Source organism: Penicillium coprophilum (genome assembly GCF_028826855.1).
Source record: "Penicillium coprophilum strain IBT 35676 chromosome Unknown utg000004l_segment0_segment0, whole genome shotgun sequence".
Lineage (NCBI taxonomy): Eukaryota > Fungi > Ascomycota > Eurotiomycetes > Eurotiales > Aspergillaceae > Penicillium > Penicillium coprophilum.
Genome location: NW_026622723.1, coordinates 2186027 through 2204173, shown reverse-complemented (window position 1 = coordinate 2204173; position 18147 = coordinate 2186027). Strand labels below are relative to the sequence as shown.

At 48.2% G+C, this 18147-nt stretch overlaps 5 protein-coding genes across 5 annotated transcripts; 3 read left to right on the top strand and 2 right to left on the bottom strand.

Moving 5' to 3' along the window:
• Positions 1–517: 517 nt before the first annotated feature.
• Positions 518–1900, bottom strand: exg1 (glucan 1,3-beta-glucosidase; the record flags this gene model as incomplete). Its single annotated transcript, XM_056676390.1, has 3 exons — positions 518–1308; positions 1360–1739; positions 1818–1900. 3 exons carry the CDS (start codon positions 1898–1900, stop codon positions 518–520), a joined length of 1254 nt encoding a protein of 417 aa, XP_056531390.1.
• Positions 1901–3494: 1594 nt separating this feature from the next.
• On the bottom strand, positions 3495–4750 carry N7500_005244 (Carbon-nitrogen hydrolase; the record flags this gene model as incomplete). Its single annotated transcript, XM_056676389.1, has 4 exons — positions 3495–3719; positions 3781–3993; positions 4059–4549; positions 4603–4750. 4 exons carry the CDS (start codon positions 4748–4750, stop codon positions 3495–3497), a joined length of 1077 nt encoding a protein of 358 aa, XP_056531389.1.
• A 4409-nt stretch (positions 4751–9159) lies between these two features.
• N7500_005243 (putative hydrolase) lies at positions 9160–11411 on the top strand (the record flags this gene model as incomplete). Its single annotated transcript, XM_056676388.1, has 7 exons — positions 9160–9496; positions 9550–9766; positions 9822–10006; positions 10058–10464; positions 10525–10740; positions 10799–10939; positions 10992–11411. 7 exons carry the CDS (start codon positions 9160–9162, stop codon positions 11409–11411), a joined length of 1923 nt encoding a protein of 640 aa, XP_056531388.1.
• A 1931-nt stretch (positions 11412–13342) lies between these two features.
• N7500_005242 (protoglobin family protein) lies at positions 13343–14366 on the top strand (the record flags this gene model as incomplete). The annotated part of the gene is made up of 3 exons (XM_056676387.1): positions 13343–13457; positions 13513–13786; positions 13883–14366. 3 exons carry the CDS (start codon positions 13343–13345, stop codon positions 14364–14366), a joined length of 873 nt encoding a protein of 290 aa, XP_056531387.1.
• A 542-nt stretch (positions 14367–14908) lies between these two features.
• Positions 14909–16552, top strand: N7500_005241 (aldehyde dehydrogenase; the record flags this gene model as incomplete). Its single annotated transcript, XM_056676386.1, has 4 exons — positions 14909–15369; positions 15449–15842; positions 15899–16341; positions 16408–16552. The coding sequence occupies 4 exons, from the start codon at positions 14909–14911 to the stop codon at positions 16550–16552; spliced, it is 1443 nt and encodes a 480-aa protein (XP_056531386.1).
• Positions 16553–18147: the final 1595 nt, after the last annotated feature.

Genomic DNA, 18147 nt, shown 5'->3' with positions numbered 1-18147 from the left:
TCAATGGCTTCTTTTCCAGCTCTACGATGTATCCATTTCTCGCAAGGGGAGAGTACACACAAAAACACAAAAACTTTTTCCTTCCAAAAAATCCTCCTTCTCCAGAGAGTACTGGGGGTGTTCTGAGGTCGTCGAGTGATGAGTTTAAAGTTAGGGTTGCCCCGGTAGGCTCCACGTGTACCGAACCTTGCAAGGTTCCAAAGATGGGCCAAAAGTAAAACTGCCCATGTGGCTACCTAGGTATCGTTCAGGACGAGGAGCAAAGAATATTCAAAGAAGCAAATAATATCAGTTGAATTGGTTTCACAACCTAACTGGCAAGCCCTAAGAATGAAGCACACTATAGCACCTTGCAGAACTAACTTGCTTGATGCAAGCCCAACAGACAATTAAACAATATAAATCCGGGCTGGACAAACAGTGACAAAGGAAGAATCGAGAAACTTCAAAATAAGATACATGCTCCACGCAACATTTGTAAACCAAAAAGGGCAAAAAGGTACGTAACTAATAACGCTCAGCACTGGCCGGGGAATTCACGGCTGGTGACAGGGTTGGGGAAGACACCGCCGGCGATTTGCTGTTGCATATCCCACTCAGGAGCACCCTCGGTCTTCCAGGTCCAGTAGAGCCAGCCTGTACCCTTCTCATAGGCATCGAGCTGACCTTCGATGAAGCGACGGAGGTTGCTTCGGTCATTCTCAGACAGGGCAGCCACGGATCCAGTAGACTTGCCCTCACAGCTGCCGATATGGCTGCTACCGGAGAAAGTACCATCATAGCGGGCACCGATACCCTTTCCATTCAGGTACTTGGCGCAATCGGTCATGGCACCAGTCCACTCACCAACAACAGTCCACTTATCAGAGGTCTGAACGTGGTCTTTGGCAAAGCTGCAGACATTGTTGACGTGGGATTGAGTATCCATGGCGAGCAGGCCGCTGTCAAACACTTCGTAGTGATGGGTATCCATCATCACATACCAGACACCGGTAGATTCGCTCATGAAGCCGTTCCATGATTCAGTAGGGACGAAACCATCATGCAAAACGAGAGTGGTGTTCTGGCTTGCCTTGCGGATACGACCCCATGAATCATAGTAGTACTGTCTCAGACCATCCTGGCTCACTCCACCTGGGATGCTTGGCTCGTTCAAAGCCTCGATCGCAGTCACGACGTCTCCGTCACCTTCGTAGCGTGCGGCAAGAGCCTCCAGGGCATCTTTGGTGGTCTCAACAGTATTACCCTGCTGCCATGCAATAGCGCCGCGCTTTCCACTGTTGTCGAAGCCATTCTGAGAGCCGGGAGCTGGATTGTTGGTCAGTAGTGGTCATACAATACATAATTGCATAAACGTACCTCCGTGCAAGTCAACCATGACCTTGAGACCGGCGGAGCGAGCCCAGCCAATAGCCTGGTCAAGATACTCAAGCTGACCATTGACGTATGGGTCACCATCCACGTGCTTCAGGGCCCAGTATCCAACAGGGATTCTGACATGATTCATTCCTGCGCTAGCGATTTGGGCCATGTCGTCGGCAGTGATGAAAGTGCTCCAGTGATCGGAAAGAACAGAGCGACACCCGTCCGCGCCCAGAGTCGCGCAAAGCGACCACTCATCAACGGCAGAATCACCAGCTGCGTCAAAGATGGATGGAGTAATCCATGGCTCTAATACCAGCCAACCACCGAGGTTGACACCCCGGATCTTGCTGACGCCGTAATCGTAATTCAAACTACTATACACCGATTTATGTTAGTATATGTATAAACCGGGTACAATAGAACTATGCTTCGGATAGAGATGTACCACTTACACTGCGGGTGTGGCCTGCACCAAGGCTGCCAATAAAGACAGCCCGAGCAGCGACTTCTGCGAGAACTTGGACATGGAGGGCATATCGACGACCCTAGCTTGGTTAGACCCAGAAAATCAGGAGGCTGGGGTTGAAAGATGGAAAATGAGGAATGAAGATGAGGAATGAATAGATTTGAGTTGAATGACTAGAGATCAGCTACTATAAGTAACTCGATGATGGGTGGCTGATCAGGCCGGATGCAAGCAAAAAGTTACCTGGGCGAGAACGGAAATCCCCATGGGGCAGAGCAATTGCAGCAAATCGTACCTGTATAGTATTGTTCTGAATCATAAAACAAAGGTAAAGTGGCCGAAAACGGTGGTGGGTCAGGGTATGGGGCTTACGTATAAAGGCACAAGGGCTTTGTTCTCTTGGAAGGGTATATCGGGAAGCGGCTTTGATATCCGGGGTGGAACTGGGGACGTGGGGACTGTGAAAACGTCTGAACTTCTTCATTTGGTGTTCTGATTGTTCTTATTGGAAACTGCCACCCAAAGCAATAATCTGGGGAAGCTACACTCCATATGCCTCCATATAGCTCTATTTGCCCTAACTCTATACCGATCAGGTTTCTCCTGCCACATTTCAATTGAATTCTCATGTAGACTGGATACTTCTAATACAGACTAGACCTATGCCATATTCAAGGAGAAATGTGCCAAATGTTTGCAGCAAATTTTTCACATTCCTTGATGTGATGTTGATCAACACATGGCACTTGGACGCATTATGGAATGTAATCTATTGGCTTCTGGACGTCCGGCTGGAATTATATTTACTATGCTGCTTTAAATATGAACTCCAATACTCTCAGGTCATACAGATCAAGGTTGTTTCACAGGCCCGGGATATTCTGGGACTGAGAACGTACATTGCTGTTATTTTTTGATGCTAAAGCCTTTGAACTGAAGGTTCAAAATCTACTATACTGTCTATTGCACTGGGAACATGGAGTGGGTATAATCAAGGCAAGGCGGTCGAGACCTATCGTCCTTGATACTTCCGTTTTCGGCGAGTGCATTGTATCCGAGACAAAAACAACCAAAACAATCAAAATTTGTGACTTGCATTGTACCCCAGAAAAGTTTAGTGTTACACTGTTATACTCTCACATCCGTCTAATTCAAGGCCATTATCCCGTCAAGTAGGGGTCTGGACCTTGCGCCCAGGATTTGAATTTGGAACCCTGAGATCACGGGCAGGATTTCTAGGCTGGAATGTGAATGTCAACAAATCGGAATGTACATCCACATGTTTCGCAGGTCTCGGCACTTGCGGTCGTTCAGCTAAGTCACTGGACTTTTGAGAATCAATGTAGCTCATCTCAATTAGGTTAAAACAGAGCCAAAACCGGAAATTATCTTCAGAAAGTAACAAAGGAGTTTTCGATTAGCGTCTAGACCAGGCGCTCATTTATAGTGGGCGCCACGATTTGGGCTGAAGCATACACCAAATTCGCCTCCTCGTTACTATCAGACCTCTCTGGCCTTGATATTCTTATAGCTTTGCGATCGGAAACCAACTTCACGCAATACATGAACAATTGTATTGTGAAAATCTATAACGTAAAACCTGGAAGAGTTGAGATTTCTGTACAAATTCCATGCTACAAATCCCTCCCAAAGACAACTGTCTCTAGTTACTCTCGGATTGAGCCTCGGGGACTGCCGCATCCAAAGGAGTGGAAAGTCCGACCCGGTCAATAGTGCGAGTGTATGCGATACCGCCGTTGACTCTGTCCTCGTGTACAACCAAGTCCTTGCGGTTGGTGTCGACAAGAAGACGGATCAAATCCGGGCGCATGTAGTGACCGCCGAAATCGGCCAGAGACTTGGTCAGATGAATCTCGTCGAGGTCAATCTGTTTGAGGACCACCAGTTAGTTTGGAATTCTGGTCAAAACAAAAGCATCATCCACTTACATCAACGTAAAGAAGTCCCTGGAAGTCCTTGGCGGGGTGAGGAACGAGGTTCTGTCCATCCGGGCCATAGATACGGCCGTTTCCATTGTAGATGTTGGGATCCTCGAGCTCCTTTCCAGGAGGGGTGTTGACCTTGATTCCCTCCTCAGTAATTGTCTGCCAAGGTGCAAGAGTAAATGAGCCGGTCTCGATCGCATAAGCCGGGGTAACAAGCTGAGCAGACTTGTCAGTAATCAGATAAACTTATCGCAAAAAGAAGAAAAAAAGGGGTATTATACATCTGCGTTTGCCTCGGCCACATTGGTGTATGGGTCGGGGTACTTGAGGGTCTCCTTTCCGGGATACAGAGGCCAAGCAGCGATGTGCACCTGTTCGCCGAGCGAGGCGGCGTAGGCCTTCAGGAAGGGGTTCATGTTCTCCCAGCAGTTCAGGTGCCCAATGCGGCCAATCTCAGTGTCCATAACTGATTCGGTAGTGTCACCGGTGCCATCACCGAAGACAAGGCGCTCAACGTGGGTGGCCTTAATCTTGCGACGGTGGTTGATGACATCTCCAGCTGGGCTGATCATGATTTGTGTGGTGTACAAGCTGGCGAGATCAAGCTCCGAGTATCCAAGAGACACCCAAATCTTGTTGGCCTTGGCTGCCTCGCGGATGCGGCGCATCTCCTCCGAGTCGGAGGCGAGACTGTTCTCGCGATACTTCTTTAGAAGGGGTAGGCTCTCCTGGTAGTTGACCTTCCAGGCCCAGTAAGGGTAGCCAGGAATCCCTATTTAGATTTATTAGTACATTTTACCCGGTAGCTGGGACTGTTATACTAACACAGCTCAGGGAAAGCAATCAGCTTGCAGCCCTCCTTTCCTGCTTCATCGATCCAGTGGATAGTCCGGCGAACGGATTCCTGGAGGTCGAACCAGCCAGGCTCAGCGTTGACTGCTGCGGCCTTGTACTTCTTGAGAACGGGAGCCATTGTGAGATGTTGATGGTACTGCGGCGAGTGTTTGCCTTGAAGACTGTTGTGTAGAATGAAAGTCTCTCTTCAAGCCTGGGAAGTACCTCAATTTATAGCAAGTCGAGCTGTCTTGTATGTTGGCTTTGAAACAACGTCCTGCACCTCCCAAACCCCGAACTACAGAACGAGAAACATCATGAGATTCGGATGCTCTCGGATTCGGGGAATGCTGAAATCACTGAACAATGGTCATCATAGCAGTGAAGCCCAACTCTGAGCCACGGGAAATGATAACGGGATTTGCTTCAATGTGGTATCACGCCAGAGGTGAGTTCCCGGAAGTTCAACATTACGCATCAGTAAGCATAAAGTACCTAGCCCGGGATCTGTTAAGGTTGTTTTAGTCACACCATGATAGGTGGGCCTTCTTGTTGCTGAACTTCGGTGATCCGCCCTAATCCCGGGGCCTTGCAGAGCTCTCCCGGATTGTTCCACCCAAATCCCGACATCAATTCAATCCCGACAGAGACGATCAGTCACTATTCTAGAGAAGATAAGGGAATTGCTTTGTTTCAGTCTTATTGCATCCCGAGGATTTTGCATCTTGATAGGATTTGATTAAATAATCGTATATGACCAATTGCCGCTCTCGGATTCACTCTAGACACAATTGTCTTCACTAGGTCATTTTGCATCTATACCGCCATATTTCAGCTAGATGTTACACCTTCCCTTGGCTTTTCGGTCACCTTCTATTACTGGGCTGGATTCATCGTCGATTTCGAGGTAATGTGAATGTTGGGCGCTGGTATGTCATCCACAAGAATTGGTAGTACTCATGTCCTCTGAGTTGACTAATTAATGAATAGGTCTTTACAAATGATTTGATGACTTTATTCAAACGTTTCTTAGCCAAAGAGATGCTATGAAAGGGCTCCAAGGTCGGTCAAATCAAGGACGCTTGAGTATCAAACCTGTGTACGAAAGTGAGTATCGCGACAGTGACTCCCGTAGGCGATTTGATTGCTTATTCTAAGGACAACCAAGATGTATACCTCTCGTCTATTCTGGCCTAATTGTAAATGTCCGAAGAAACGACGATTAGTCAGTGTAACTTCGCGGGCATTAAGCTGTATAAGCCTGCGTTCAGCATGTTGTCTAACATCGAATCCTGTTGAGCAACTGTTCCATTGAAAGAAGACTAAGACATACCTAACAATATTCATGATAAGTCCATTCATTCTCTGTCTCTCTCCCCTATATACCCTTATCGTGGGTCGCAGATTGCTTGACAGTGGTCGCGTTTTCAATCATTTCATCAATCCCTTCGATATATGACAATCGGGGCAACTTTGTATCCTTTTCAGCGAGTGAACCCACCAATTTCCTATCAAACAGACGGTGCGGAAGATATTTGACCTGCGATTTTATCCCCTTCTCAAACCCATAGGTACAAAGCGCTCCCAGGTTTGTTGGGAGATGATCTACAATAGCAAGTGATGCACCATCAGTCTGATCAGCGCCGATTCTCGCTATAGGTGATAGAGGGTATGGATTCTAGACTCAGATTCGTCGGGTTCGTGAGTCCACGGAGAGAGCAAGACGATGAGTTGACCACCATGCTCCAGCTGAAGCTTTTGGGATTCACCTGCGCACTACTGCTGATAGGCAAGCTAGGATCTCGACGATAGATCGTCCATGTTGCCAAGGAAATAATTACCAAGAGTAGGGTTGGATGTCTCCGCCAGTGAGGTTTCCGCTTCGACATTCAAATCCAGATGTGAGGACAAATCAGCATGCAAGAGAAGCGCCTAGAAGATGTGATCCGGGTAGGGCGTCTTTAAAATGCCATCTATCAAGCCTCAGCCACCGACTGCATGCATAACCTACTCCAGTCGTTTAGATGACTCAATGGCCTGCATCATATGGTAGATGTTGGAGGAAAGTGTCTCTTGGCTCTTAACTCGGCGCAATGGACGATCCTTATCAATCTGTTTGGGAAACTTGAGGACGACCAGAAGCTCTTTGCTTTGCGAGGTTTTCGCATTAGGGTACCAACCAGACGGCAAAAATCGCGGGACATAATGATTAACAGATCCGCTGACAACGCAGATATGAAGATCTGCACATTTTGCTAGAGAACGTGACTTTTTTGATTCTTACACGTATAGACTCCATTTTTCGCCTTTATTCAAAGGTAAATTCTTGTTTTAAATGAATAGATAGTGAATTGATACCAAGATATATAAATCACAAATCAAAACGCGAAAAAAAACGCCAGAAAATGCGCGATTTAGAGATTTCTTAGATCATAGGGACTTACTTAGAAAACGGTCGTGCTCCCACTCGGAAATATAAATCTGATGTAAAAGTATATATGAATCTTTTTTCCACCTCCACTGGTTGGTTTTCATTAAAATCAGAGCATACACTTAGATAGTAATAAAATTCCAAATTCTCAATTAAGGTCCTTACCATTAGTAGAAAGATATCCAGTTGAACCCCATAGGAGCCTTATAGGCCTCCACAAATAGGCTTTGCGATTCACTACTTCAAATTGGGCTCATTCAGACCATGTTTCGCAATCAGACTGTTCCGTGTATATAGCATCAGCTGTTGTGATTGGGCTTGTTACAAATTCTTGATTGGAACAATGCTGCCATTTATACGTATTTTTTTTTTTTTGCAGAAAAGATGGCCGAGTTCCCAACTTCTCAAAGCTTTATATTGGTCTAGCTTAGTTGGTACAATACGCAGGTGATCTGGCACCTAGAGGTACTCTTCATCGGGTCTGGTGGAACCGACTCATTGACCAACTGACCTACCATTTGTGACTGGTTCTAGATACTCGACATTTGGGGTCAGCCATATTTTCAAGATTAACACCCCAGCAGCTTTACAGTTCCTCAACGGCAATTTACAATGGGCCTAATGTAGTTATATTATGTTCGTTATGGCGAGAACCGAGATGTTGGTTTTGCTGGTGAGCCTGAGATGGGATCAATACTTGACCAGGAAGGAAAAGCCAGAGGTCGAGTTCGAATGACATAATGATCCAGTCCACCGGGATTTTCCTCAACCAAGCAAGAATTCCCTTTTGCCTCAAAGCTTTGTTATTCCGGTTTTCTATCACACCATTTTTCAAGTTCAGACCTGATTGGAAGATCAACTGGACCTCGGGGCTCACCGTAAGCCCCGCCCGTATAGAACGCGGGGAAGAAACGTGGAGCATCCAAGCCCAAAACGACAAAAGACTTCGTCATAAGCTTAGGCGGAGGCAGGCTGAACGACTCGCCAATCCAGAAGGGGGGATCGTCGCGCCAAGCCAGACTCGAAGGGTCAGGGCGGTCTTTCTTACTCTTAAATTAAAAACTGATACAACCTTAAGCTACCACGTCAGAGACAGCAGGGTGGTGCGACATTCATCCGTGATAGGTGAGTGAATGATATATCGTTTTCCGTGGCCAGACAGACCTATTTATCAAATATCCCGCTCAAGGTGGAGACGCTGGTGTGCCATGCAATCCGGATGCAAGGGATTCGATAGAAACGCGATCCTTGCTCGTAGTAATGCGAGATCAAACCATTCCAGTAAACATGACTTCATTCTTAGACTTGGCCTGGACATACAGATGAGCTGCATATCTCGGCCAACGGATGAGACAGCAAGCAATACTACTTCCCTGGCACGTGTAATGCATGTATCTGGTCAAGGGAGCTCGGCTATCGCCCGTGTTTGTGCGATCAGCGTTCAGTTCTCGCGGTATTGGCCAGAGCAATCGGAACAGGCCGAACATTCCGTCGCGTGAGCAAATGCCCAGCCAAGTTAGGATCATTATTTTGCTGGCGAGCAATGCTCCACGGAATACCCACCACTGCCGTGATTTGTCACTCCCTAGAGAAGGGACACAGGAGTTTGGGGGTGAAGGCCTCGTGTCGGCTGTGTTCGGATAATGTTGGTTTATCTAGTGAATCTACAGCTTGAAAGCCAGTACAACATAGCAGACAGCTCACCGTCTGTGACGGGTTATTTGTTTACTATGTGCACATCGACATCATAGCTGCCTGCTCCTGACTGCTGTACTTGACTCCTGCGCTGTCAATAACGCCAAGCAATGACTAATTCTCCCTGCGATCAGACACCGACATGCTCGCTGTCCCTAGTGAATCTGAATTTCTGGGCATCTTGTGTACTTCCTGCGGGGTTAGCCCTTGTGGAGACCGTCTCTGCCAAGTGGGCATGTTGGATGCAGGGAAGCACCGTGCCATGAGTCTGTTAGTCCGGTGTACGCAGGGTGCGATGTATTTAAATCCAGGGACCGGCCCAATCATACTCAGAATGTGATATTTTATTCCGAAAATCTTTGGTGATATCGCTGTGGTGTGCGTATACTTCTGTCGAAGATCTGAGTACACATCCGATCATCATGCATTTGGCTCGGAGCTTTGTCTTGTCGTGCCTAGTGGCAGCTGGTCTAGCTTTGCCTAGTAAGGAAAGTACTAAGCACCAGGAAAATAAGGCTCGCAGTGCGGGTTACTCTCTTAAGGAGCCTCCCTTGACAACACCATGGACTGATAAAGTCGGAACGAAGCCATGGCCCGAATATCCGCGGCCATTGCTGCAGCGCTCTGAATGGAAGAATCTCAACGGGGTATGGAAGTACCAAAGTGCTCCGAGCCTCGATGCTGTTCAGCAGCCACCTTTTGGACAGGAACTTGCGCAGGATGTCCTGATCCCGTCGTGTCTTGAAAGTGGATTATCCGGTGGGTATTGACTTGCTTGCCACGTTATCAACATAATTGACAGATATTCGCAGGGATCCAAACCGACTCGGCTCTGTACTCTTGGTTCTCAACATCATTTGAAGTATCCTCTTCCTGGAAGGGTGAGCAGGTACTGCTCAATTTTGGAGCTGTAGACTATGAAGCCACAGTCTTTGTCAACGGCAAAAAGGCAGGCTTCCACCGTGGCGGATACTTCCGCTTCGCCGTGGATGTGACGCAGTACCTGAAGTTTGATCAGCAGAATGAGCTGTGAGTATCTAGCGATCTCAACGCAGTCGACTTCCATATCTGACTTCTGATACAGTCTTGTCTTTGTACATGATCCTACTGACGATGGGGACTATGTCATCCCCATTGGAAAGCAGACTTTGAGACCTAGTCACATCTTTTATACCCCATGCAGTGGTATATGGCAAACTGTTTGGCTCGAGGCTTCACCAGCCAACTACATTACTCAGCTCGACCTTAACGCAAACATGGATGGCCAAGGTAAGTGAGAGGTGACACTCTGGGGAAAACTTTGATTCTGACTGCAAGTAGTCAACATCACTGTACATAGCTCCGCCACGGATGAACAGGCCCAGGCTGAGGTAATTGTCCACAAAGATGGCAAGACCGTTGCAAAGCATAAAGGCCCCACCAACGAGCCATTCCAATTCACCGTATCCTCGCCCAAACTCTGGTCCCCGAACTCACCTGAGCTGTACGATGTGACTGTCAAACTCGGGAACGACAAAGTGGAGAGCTATACTGGCTTCCGTACAATTTCTAGGGGTAAGATTGACGGGGTTGAGCGACCCTTGCTCAATGGAGAATTCATCTTCATGTTCGGAACCTTGGATCAAGGTTATTGGCCCGATGGTTTATACACACCACCCAGTAAAGAGGCGATGGTGTACGATTTGAAGATGCTAAAGAAGTTGGGCTTTAACATGGTCCGCAAGCATGTGAGTGCTGCCACGTTGGTTTCAAATACCATGATCTCCGTTGCTCACACTGGAATTTAGATCAAAGTCGAGACCGATTTGTTCTATCAAGCATGCGACGAACTCGGCCTGCTTGTGATTCAGGACATGCCTTCCCTACGTCCATCGCAGTCCAAAAGGGGACCAGATGGCAACTCCTATACTATCCTACCGGACGAGAAGCAACAAGTCGAATTCGCTCGGCAGTTAGATCTGTTGATTAATCAGCTCAAAAGCTTCCCCAGTATTGCAACTTGGGTAAATTCATGTTTTCGGTGAAAGCCAGGATCATGCTATCGCTAACCACCATCTATAGGTCATTTACAACGAAGCCTGGGGCCAAATCACAGACTATTATCCCGAGTTTGAATTGACCGACAGGGTTAGGCAGCTGGACCCCACTCGGCTTGTGGACTCGACGACTGGTTGGGACGACCACGGCGCTGGCGACTTTAGTGTATGCATCCTTCCCTGGCAGCTCAGCCACGTGGCTAACCAAGATCTAACAGGACAACCACCACTACGCAAACCCACAATGTGGCACTCCCTTCTATTCCTTACGCTCGAGCCCATATGATCCTAGCCGGATTGGGTTCCAAGGTGAATTTGGCGGCATTGGAACTAATGTCTCGATTGAGCATCTCTGGAACAACCAAGCAGCCATCGATACTATCGACCAAACATACGAGATCGACGAAACCATCGAGGCATGGAACTATCGTAGTCATCTTCTTTTGAACGAACTCGAGGATCAGGTCCGCATGTACGCATGCAGTGGGGGCGTTTGGACGCAGACAACCGACGTTGAGGGTGAGGTCAACGGCCTGATTACCTATGATCGTCGCTTGGCGCGAGTCGACGTGAAACAGTGGCAGGCAGATATTAAGGCCCTCTATGATGCTGCCGCCGCACGGAGCGAAGTGGATTGAAAAGCTTGCTGTACAGCCTAGGCCATCCGAGGTTATCCGGATGAATGTGATGGAGATGGAGTATATAATCTTATTGTGGCTCCTGTTCCCCAAATGGAAACCTGTCATATCAATAATAAAGGATCATGACCATTACAACGCCCTAGAGCTCACGATCGGCAATCTACGACACGTATTCGTCACTTTCTTCAACCCGCCTGTTTCATCTTGACTGGTCGATCATACTTCTGACAGCTGTCACCAAATCTCCCCAGAAAAAGAAATTAGACTGACTCACAGAACCATGGAATCAAGCCGTTAGAATCATGGTAGGCGGCAGTCTGATGAATCAACCTTCCAAGATAGGCCAAGACTCCTGTTCTAGACCTAAACAGTCGGAAGAATCGTCACCAAGGCGGCAGTGATCGTCTACCGCGTTTGTTTTTGAAACGTCCCAGATTGAACAGAAATTAAAAAAAAGGGAAAGCAAGGGAAATCAAGGGAAATGCTCTACTCTTTTCGAAGAATAAAAAGAAAGATCCAAGCTCGCGGGATATGGACTCCAACTTTTACCCCTTTCGCTTGAGTGAAATTTTTTTTCATGGAGTTATGTATTTTAATCGACTGATCATGCCATACCGATCTAGCCCATCATGCCATGCCCATCACACGATGCGTATGGAGGAGCTCCGTAGATTTAATAGATTTATGCGGGTAGATGGCCCATCGTGAATGGTTCTCCAATTTAGCGTTGCTTAACATGCATGTGTTTCCTAATTTTTCTACGCCATCGCTCGTTAGCTCCGATTGCCCCCTATTGCACATTGCAAATTGGGTATTCCTTCAGACCCACACATCCACCTCTTTTCTAGAAGCATCAACTTATTCAGGGGGCGTCCGTGTTTCTTTTGGAAACTATTGTGTATATAGATACTCAAAGTTCAAGTTAATCTCATGTAGATCTACAAAGTCTGAAGTCTCACTGGCCGATCTACTGATGTATAATACTACCTCCTAAGCTACCCGAATATCATCAGGTCTCAAAGTCGGACCCGAACGGAACCCACTTTGTCGCGGGTCCTCAGCGAAACCGTTGAGCCCGTAGCGGAGTTCCGAGTGTCCCTAGCCAGTGAGCGAGAGCGAGATGCAAATGCCGAATTAATTCAAGGTCAATTAATTAATTTGCTTTGTTGGCACGGGCTATGGTTCACGGAATGAGCATCTAGGATCTTGGTGTTCCATGTCCAGCATCTCAAAAACGCCATCTGATCGTACATAGATTGGGATGACATCGATGAACGGAGGTCTGACAGCCAGCCCACATGCCTGTTGCCTGTTAGTTGCAGCATTCGTCATGTTTCTGGATCGCTTGTTTCGAGATGCCAAGTCTAAGAGGATGCCAACTATGAACGCTACCGTCCTTGGCTTTGATTTTTTTTTTCTTAGCTTGGAGATTGCAAGGATCAGCCCACACCACATGCCTAGATAGTCACTCCACTCTAGGTACTTGACTAAATCATCTCACTCTGTGGTCTGATTCGACCATGGGCACTTTAATTGCTTATCGAAATAAAATAGTTATGAAAAACCTCGGCTTGATATTACTGTGCTTGCGTGGAATTGGGTAAGATCGCTATTCTAGGGAGTAGTCACGGACCAGCTGGTTCTAGGATTGCCTAGAGCGGATTCCGAATAGGGTGTATTTTACAGTTTAGTGGCTTCCAATCTAATCGTGTTGCATTTGAAAATATATGAACGGTGAACGGAGTAATAACGGGTATCGTGCTCCATGGTATAAATACTCGATCCGCCGGCCTTGCCACGAGGTTGCCCCAGTTTTATATTCTCTCTACTCGGTTTCCGATCTCCCTTCCATACTTTTTCCCCCCCTACCCTTTCCAAAAAGACTATCGGTCAGCGACTTCCTACCAAGAGGTATCAACTTTAGAAGCATGGAGTACAGCGCAACATCGGGTGTTGAGCCCATGCATGTCGACCGCAAGCTGCTCTACACAAGCTTGGAAGAGCGAATCAAGTACCTCCATCACTTCCTCGACTTCAACTCAAGTAAGTTCTTACCATAGATCCCTCTCATGAGCCATAGCCACTTACATTTGCTTAGGCGATATCGAAGCACTCTTGACCGGCAACAAATACATCAAGCAACTGATCCCAGCTGTGGTCAACCTCGTCTATAAAAAGCTTCTCCAATACGACATCACATCTCGGGCCTTCCACACACGGACAACAGTCGATGAGACCGAGCTTGAAGAGGACTTTCTCCATGAAGAAACCCCAAAAATCAAGCGACGCAAGATGTTCCTGCGGTGGTACTTGACGCGTTTATGCCAAGACCCGACCACAATGGACTTCTGGCGGTACTTGAACAAGGTTGGGTAAGCTCATATCCCCCTTGCCCGTGCCTGGATTCCCGCTCTTAGGTTAATTCTGCGTGCTTGTGCAACACGCTAACGAGGGGTTTTGTAACACAGCATGATGCACAGTGGACAGGTCCGCATGTCACCGCTTAACATCGAGTACATCCATCTCGGCGCATGCTTGGGGTACATCCAAGACATCTGGATTGAAGCGATGATGTCGCACCCGCACCTGTCGCTGCGACGCAAGATCGCGCTCGTGCGCGCTGTCAACAAGATCCTCTGGATCCAGAACGATCTCTTTGCCCGGTACCACTCGCACGACGGCGACGAGTTCGCGGACGAAATGTCTGACTTTGCCAGCTACGCTGAAGATCAGGAGGGATACCTTGGCAACAAGCGAATCCTTGGCAGCAGCTCCGGTAGCTCAACTGAAGATGATCGGTCCAGTATTTCTAGTGGTGTGGCGCCTTCTATCGACAGTGCTGCGCCGTCGACAATTGGAAATGCGTCAAACTCATCCAAGGTGTCGGTGTGTCCTTTCGCGGAGATGGGCAAAGCCAGTAATTCGACTGAGACAAAGATTTGGGCCAATTGAGGGGCTCCCTGTGTTATTGTGCGGGTCACAGTTTGCATCTTTCAGGCGCTAGGGGTTATAGGTTTTGGTGACGGGGCTGGACTCTGGAAGTTTGGGTTTTTAGGAAATACCTTTGATTGGCATAGACAGTGTTGGAAAGTAATTCAAAAAGAACCTTGAATAAATTGACATCTTGGCCTCTTGGCATCCATCTCATCTTCATCTCGGCGGAATGCTTCCGGCTTTGTCATCTTTTTTTTCTCCCCCACAACATCCGACGGCTCTTATTCAAGGTAGTTGAAGAAGGCTTTAGCATTTTATATCCGCAGCCAAATCGGAGATAATTGAATAATTGTATAGCCCCTTCGGATATAATCGATCTACGCAGGACCTTAATTCAGTAAGACATTGAGCTACAACATCAGACTCTACCACCCCCTTTGTGTCCCCACCACCCCTCCGCCACTCTATTTGGTTAAGATCAGAGGACCAGAGTTTCTCTTAAACCAACTCGACCCCGTCCAAATAGACTTGTCCTTCTCCGTGTTAAAGATACCCGTATTATGCTTATTCAACTCGAATCGAAGGGGGTGACCCCGCTAATGATCAACAATGAGTCCGTTGAGACCGATATCAAATTCGCGGTTCACGCCCCCGCCACTGGCGAGCTGAGTGGTTATTGTGCCGGAGTGTCGGTTGATGATGCCAATCACGCAGTTGACGCGGCCCAGGCTGCCTTCCCCGCATGGAGCAAGACCAAGGCAAACGACCGCCGCGACATCTTGCTGAAGGCCGCCGACATCATGGCCTCGCGCAAAGAGGAATTGATCCAGTACCAGCGCGAGGAGACCGGTGCCGGTCGACCTTTCTCAGAGTTCACCTTCAACATGGGCGTGCTCTTCATCAAGGACTTCGCAGCCCGGATATCCTCGATCGAGGGTGTCGTGCCGAATGTCAGCGGGGAGGGCGCAGGAGCCATCGTATACAAGGAGCCGTACGGAGTAATTCTCTCAATTGCGCCATGGTAAGCTTCATGATCCGATATGTGACATATACTGCAATCTATCAGCTTGCATGAGACCCTTTTTCTAATTGATTGGCAGGAATGCCCCTTTCATTCTGGGTACACGCGCTGTTGCGCTCCCTCTTGCGGCTGGAAACACCGTCGTTCTTAAGGGCTCCGAGCTCTCGCCCAAATGTTTCTGGGCTCTGGGCGATATCTTCCGTCAGGCTGGTCTTCCTGCCGGGTGTCTGAATGTCATTTTCCACCAGCCCTCCGACGCCCCGGCCGTCACCAATGCCCTGATCGCCCACAAGGCTGTGCGTAAGGTCAACTTCACCGGTAGCACATTAGTCGGCTCGATTATTGCTTCTACTGCAGGTAAACACATCAAGCCTGTGCTGCTCGAGCTGGGCGGCAAGGCGTCTGCGATTGTCTTGGACGATGCGGACTTGGACAAGGCTGCCATGAACTGTGCCATTGGATCCTTCATGCACGTATGTAGTGATTCAATCGAGACAAGGGATATCACTTACTAACAAACGATACACAGTCCGGTCAAATTTGCATGTCGACCGAGCGGATTGTCGTGCAGCGTTCGATCGCAGATGAATTCCGGCAAAAGTTTGCCGAGACAACTGAGAAGTTGTTCGGCAAGGATGCGCCCGCGCTGGTCCTGGTCAACAGTGCGGCCGTCGCTAAGAACAAGAAGCTTGTAGCGGATGCTGTGTCTCGCGGGGCCAAGCTGCTGTTTGGCGACGCCGATGCGAGCGAGTCGATTAACACGGGCATGCGGCCGATCGTCGTTGATGGCGTCACCAAGGAGATGGACATGTACGCGACCGAGTCGTTTGGCCCGACCGTGTCTTTCATGGTGGTGGATACCGAGGACGAGGCTATTGCACTAGCCAATGACACCGAATACGGCCTGACTGCGGCTCTGTACACCAACAACCTGTTCCGCGGTCTGCGGGTGGCCAAGCAAATTGACTCTGGGTAGGTTTTTTGAGTTCCGGATACAGGTGGAGATTGGCGGCTGACATGTTTTTTCTTTCTTTCTAGTGCCGTGCACATCAATTCTATGACGGTACACGATGAGACTGTCCTCCCTCACGGAGGATGGAAGAGTAGCGGCTTTGGTCGCTTCGGAGGAATTTCTGGATACGACGAATTCCTCCAGACTAAGACTGTTACTTGGCAGGAATAGAGGTGACTGGTCTCTCACAGGTACATGTTGAACCAAGAGTAGATTGGTGTTTACTCTGTAGGTATATGACAGACTTGTTGAGTTGGCCCCGTATGGGTCCTCCTGGCCCCCGGCGGCATTGGGCCGCCACGGGCGACGGTTTCCCTTGTTGTATTGACAGGGGTCTGGACTTGTTTGGAGCCTAGTTTGGGGCTTAGTCGGCTTTGGTCCAAACCTTGCAGTCAATTCAACCAATGGCGGCGCCTTCGGGCTTCGCCTAGAGGTGTGCTACAAGGATGCGGTCCGGATACCCGGCTTATACTCCGTACGGTACCCCGTATAGACGAGTTGAATGACTTGCGGGGAATCCATGTGATGTGTGATTTGTGTTGCATCGGGCTTACAGCGTAGTATGTATATGGCTACACGGGATAATTTGGTGTTTATGATTTTTTTTTTCATTTATTTTTTTCGGTACGGAGCCTCCGTTGGTCTGGGTCGCTTTGGCCATGAGGCTGAAGGTCATGTGATCTAACTCAATTTCTCAGATGAAAATTTAAAATACCGATTCGTCACAAATACGGAGTAAAGGGCCTGAATCCAGGCTTGACCTCTCACGGACTTTGTGGAAAGGAGAGATTGTACTCCGTGACTCCTGTAAGCACTTCTTAGCCCCAGGGCTCAAGTACCATGATGCCTGAGGCTCGATCGGGCTTAACGAAAGTAAGACCGGTGCTATCCACAAAGCCATGTTGGCAGAAAACTTGGGCTCGCGCCTCCCCCGACCAGCACAAGGCGCAATTCGAAAACATACTCCAGACGGTTGCACGATCAAAGAAAACTTATCTAGCGTGCCTAAAGTATGTCAAACCCCGAGGTAATCCGGGGGTTTCGTTTTCCACAGCTACTCTTCAAGTGAGCTTCGTTTGTTTGCTGCCAGACAAACAAGTGGGCGGTCGTGGGGCTGTGATTGACCGGAGGAAGCTTTTCTCTACGCCGTATATTTGTAGGTAGTGTCGAATACCAAATCCCAATACTTGATTTATTACCAAAAAATTTACCGAAACGAAGTCTAGTTCCAATGCAGCCTCAAGACCCGATAAAGAAACATCACTCCAATAGTGGCGGCGAAGGCGCTGACCACAAGTCCCACCCTAAATTCAGGCACCGAGCTGTAACAAATCACGCAAACTGCCGGGTGAGACAAAACCCATTATTTATTTTGGATTTTTATTTCTCATTCTTACATGTCTTACTTCTACACCGTAAGAAATAAGCGATTACACCGTGCAAACAACGTAGGCCACTATGATACTATGATATATATCGTATTCCACATATGCAGGTGAACATTGACCCCCCTGAATCACAGGCTGTTGATCCTTTCCACAGAGAACACAATCCCCGACGAACCAGTGGGATCGGCGAGTTTGATACTGCCCTATGGCCACAGACCTCTGTGGATCTAGGTGGTGATAGTCGCGATATGTCATGAATATCACTGAATATCAAAATCTACCCCCTGCAGGTTAGGTTTGAAATCCTGTTTAGCCGTGGAAAGACACATGGTATGTACCTGCATGGCCCAACGCCCTGTGCTTCAGTACAATACAGCG